Source organism: Stegastes partitus, unplaced genomic scaffold (assembly GCF_000690725.1).
Source record: "Stegastes partitus isolate 25-593 unplaced genomic scaffold, Stegastes_partitus-1.0.2 Scaffold2152, whole genome shotgun sequence".
Lineage (NCBI taxonomy): Eukaryota > Metazoa > Chordata > Actinopteri > Pomacentridae > Stegastes > Stegastes partitus.
This window is the reverse complement of record NW_007579883.1, coordinates 70,116-72,478: the sequence shown is the minus strand read 5'-3', so window position 1 is coordinate 72,478 and position 2,363 is coordinate 70,116. Positions and strand designations below refer to the sequence as shown.

Genomic DNA, 2,363 nt, shown 5'->3' with positions numbered 1-2,363 from the left:
TTAAAGTCTCACTTCAATAAACATTCTAGTTTATGTCGTTACATCTGCAGATGTGGGAGCCTGTAGATCTGTTTGTAGGACTTGAGTTAAGTTTATGGGACCCTAGATCTCAAGTGTTACAGCCTTCAAGTCCCAGCTAATTCTTGAGTCCATGTTTTTCTGACTAGAGCTGCTTATGTCTTGTTTATTTTTGTTTGTTCTCTGCATCGGATTCACACCTTTTCCCTGCGTTGTCCCCTTTAGTGGTTTGGTAATCTGGTGACCATGCGGTGGTGGAACGACTTGTGGCTGAACGAAGGCTTTGCAACGTACGTTGAGTACCTGGGAGCCGACCATGCTGAGCCCGAGTGGAATGTGGTAAGGATTTACCCGCCACCTCACGGCCTCCACAATCGGAGCAGGAGATCGGTGGAGTCCTGAGATCTCCTTTGTCTCCCAACAGAAAGACATCATCGTGCTCGCTGACGTCTACCGAGCGTTCGGCGTCGATGCCTTGGCCTCTTCTCACCCTCTGTCCTCTAAAGAAGAAGACATCCTGACACCAGCCCAGATCAGTGAGCTGTTCGACGGCATCTCATACAGCAAGGTAACTGCACTGACCTGCACGGGTAGAAAATGAATTAGCACAACTCCATTTGCTCACGACGAAAGAATCACAAAACTACAGAGACACAAAACGACCACCATGGGACACAAAATGACCAGAAACGGTAAAAAAAATACCACAAAGAGACAGAAAATGACTATTAGGAGACACAAGACAACCACAAAGAGACAAAATCAACTACAGAGATAGAAAACGGCCATCAAGAGACACAAAATGACCAGAACAAGACATGAAATAACCACAAAGAGACACAGAATGACCAGAAAGAGACACAAAAAGACTGCAAAAAGACACAAAATAAATACAAAGACATGCAATCAACCACAAAAGGACAAAAACAACTACAGAGACACAAAGCAATCACAAAGAGACTCAAAATAAGCAGAACGAGACATGAAATAACCACAAGTAGACATAAAACGACTACAGAGAGATGCAGATTACAAAGAGAGACAAAAATACCACAAAGAGAAAGAAAATTACCATTAGGAGACACAAAACAACCGCTAAGAGACACAATTTGACCACAAAGAGACACAAAACTACTACAGAGAGACACAAATCAACTACAAAGATACAAGAACAGCTACTTACTTACTTACTTATCCCCATCTTCCCTAGTAGGAAATAGGGCCGCGACACGGTGACGCCATTCTTTTTGGTTCTTTGCTAACTTCAACGCCTCGCCCCAAGTCAGTCCCATGTCTAGCAGCTCCGCCCCGACTGTTCTTCGCCAGGTGGTTTTAGGCCGTCCAGGCATGCGTTTCCCAACAGGGGTAACCAACGGCATTCACTAATGCCAAGAATGTCCAAGCCATACTTACTCATCTCTTTCAACACCTGGGCTGGTTTGGATGTTTCATACATGGTGCAGACGTTCCATGCTCCAATTCTAATTCGTGCCTTAGACTACTTCTCGCAACTCTAACTTCCCCATTGGGGCTTTCATTAGGGTCGTTCATGTTGCCACTGGTCAGCTGGCTTAAGTCCACTCTTGAGCCTGTGGGTGGTTGATATGTCATCGTAGTCGTAGTTTCCGTAACAAAGTATTTTTTCCGGGGTGGGGGAGTTAGCCCCACGCTCAACCCCAACCTGGAGGACCAGGGGATCACTCTTCGTCTCGTCCCTACCTTTCGACCTGTTCGGCATGGGTGGCCCTACCAGGAGATTAATACTCCCGCCGACATAGCTCTAGAGGTCATTGGGACATGCAAACCACTCCACTACGATAAGGTGGTGATCCCAATGGAGTGGACAAAAACAACTACAGAGACACAAAATGACACTCAGAGACACAGAACAACCACGAAGCAACACCTACCTTTATGATAACTATTATTACTTAAGTGGTAATATTGTAGGGCAGTATACTCTAACTGTGTACCATAAATGAGTCAGTGCCACATTTTAAGAAACTCTAGAATTTCCTTCTGTTTTATGTTGTTTTTCGTTCTGTTGAGCTCTTCGTACCTTTGTTAGGAGAAGTGTTTAATAAATATTACCATCATATTATCAAACAGAAATCTGAAAAATGTGTTTTCTTGTCCTCAGGGAGCATCTATCGTCAGGATGTTGTCAAATTTCTTGACCGAAGGCGTCTTCACGAAAGGAGTCCAGGTACACTACGCTACACATTATGCCTCTGAAGCCGATTACTGAACTTGCTTTTAGAGGTGCTCAGTTCGTAAAAGAACTACTCATTAGCTATGGATTCAGGTGGACTGAGTGTTCACTCAGCGTTCGTCCAGTGCAGCTA

At 44.5% G+C, this 2,363-nt stretch overlaps 1 protein-coding gene across 1 annotated transcript in view; it reads left to right on the top strand.

Moving 5' to 3' along the window:
• Positions 1-2,363, top strand: part of LOC103374134 (aminopeptidase N-like) — a 45,391-nt gene that overhangs the window by 15,781 nt on the left and 27,247 nt on the right. The window contains 3 exon segments of the mRNA XM_008304170.1: positions 244-357; positions 443-586; positions 1,772-1,857. Of these exon segments, the coding sequence (XP_008302392.1) occupies positions 244-357; positions 443-586; positions 1,772-1,857 (344 nt within the window).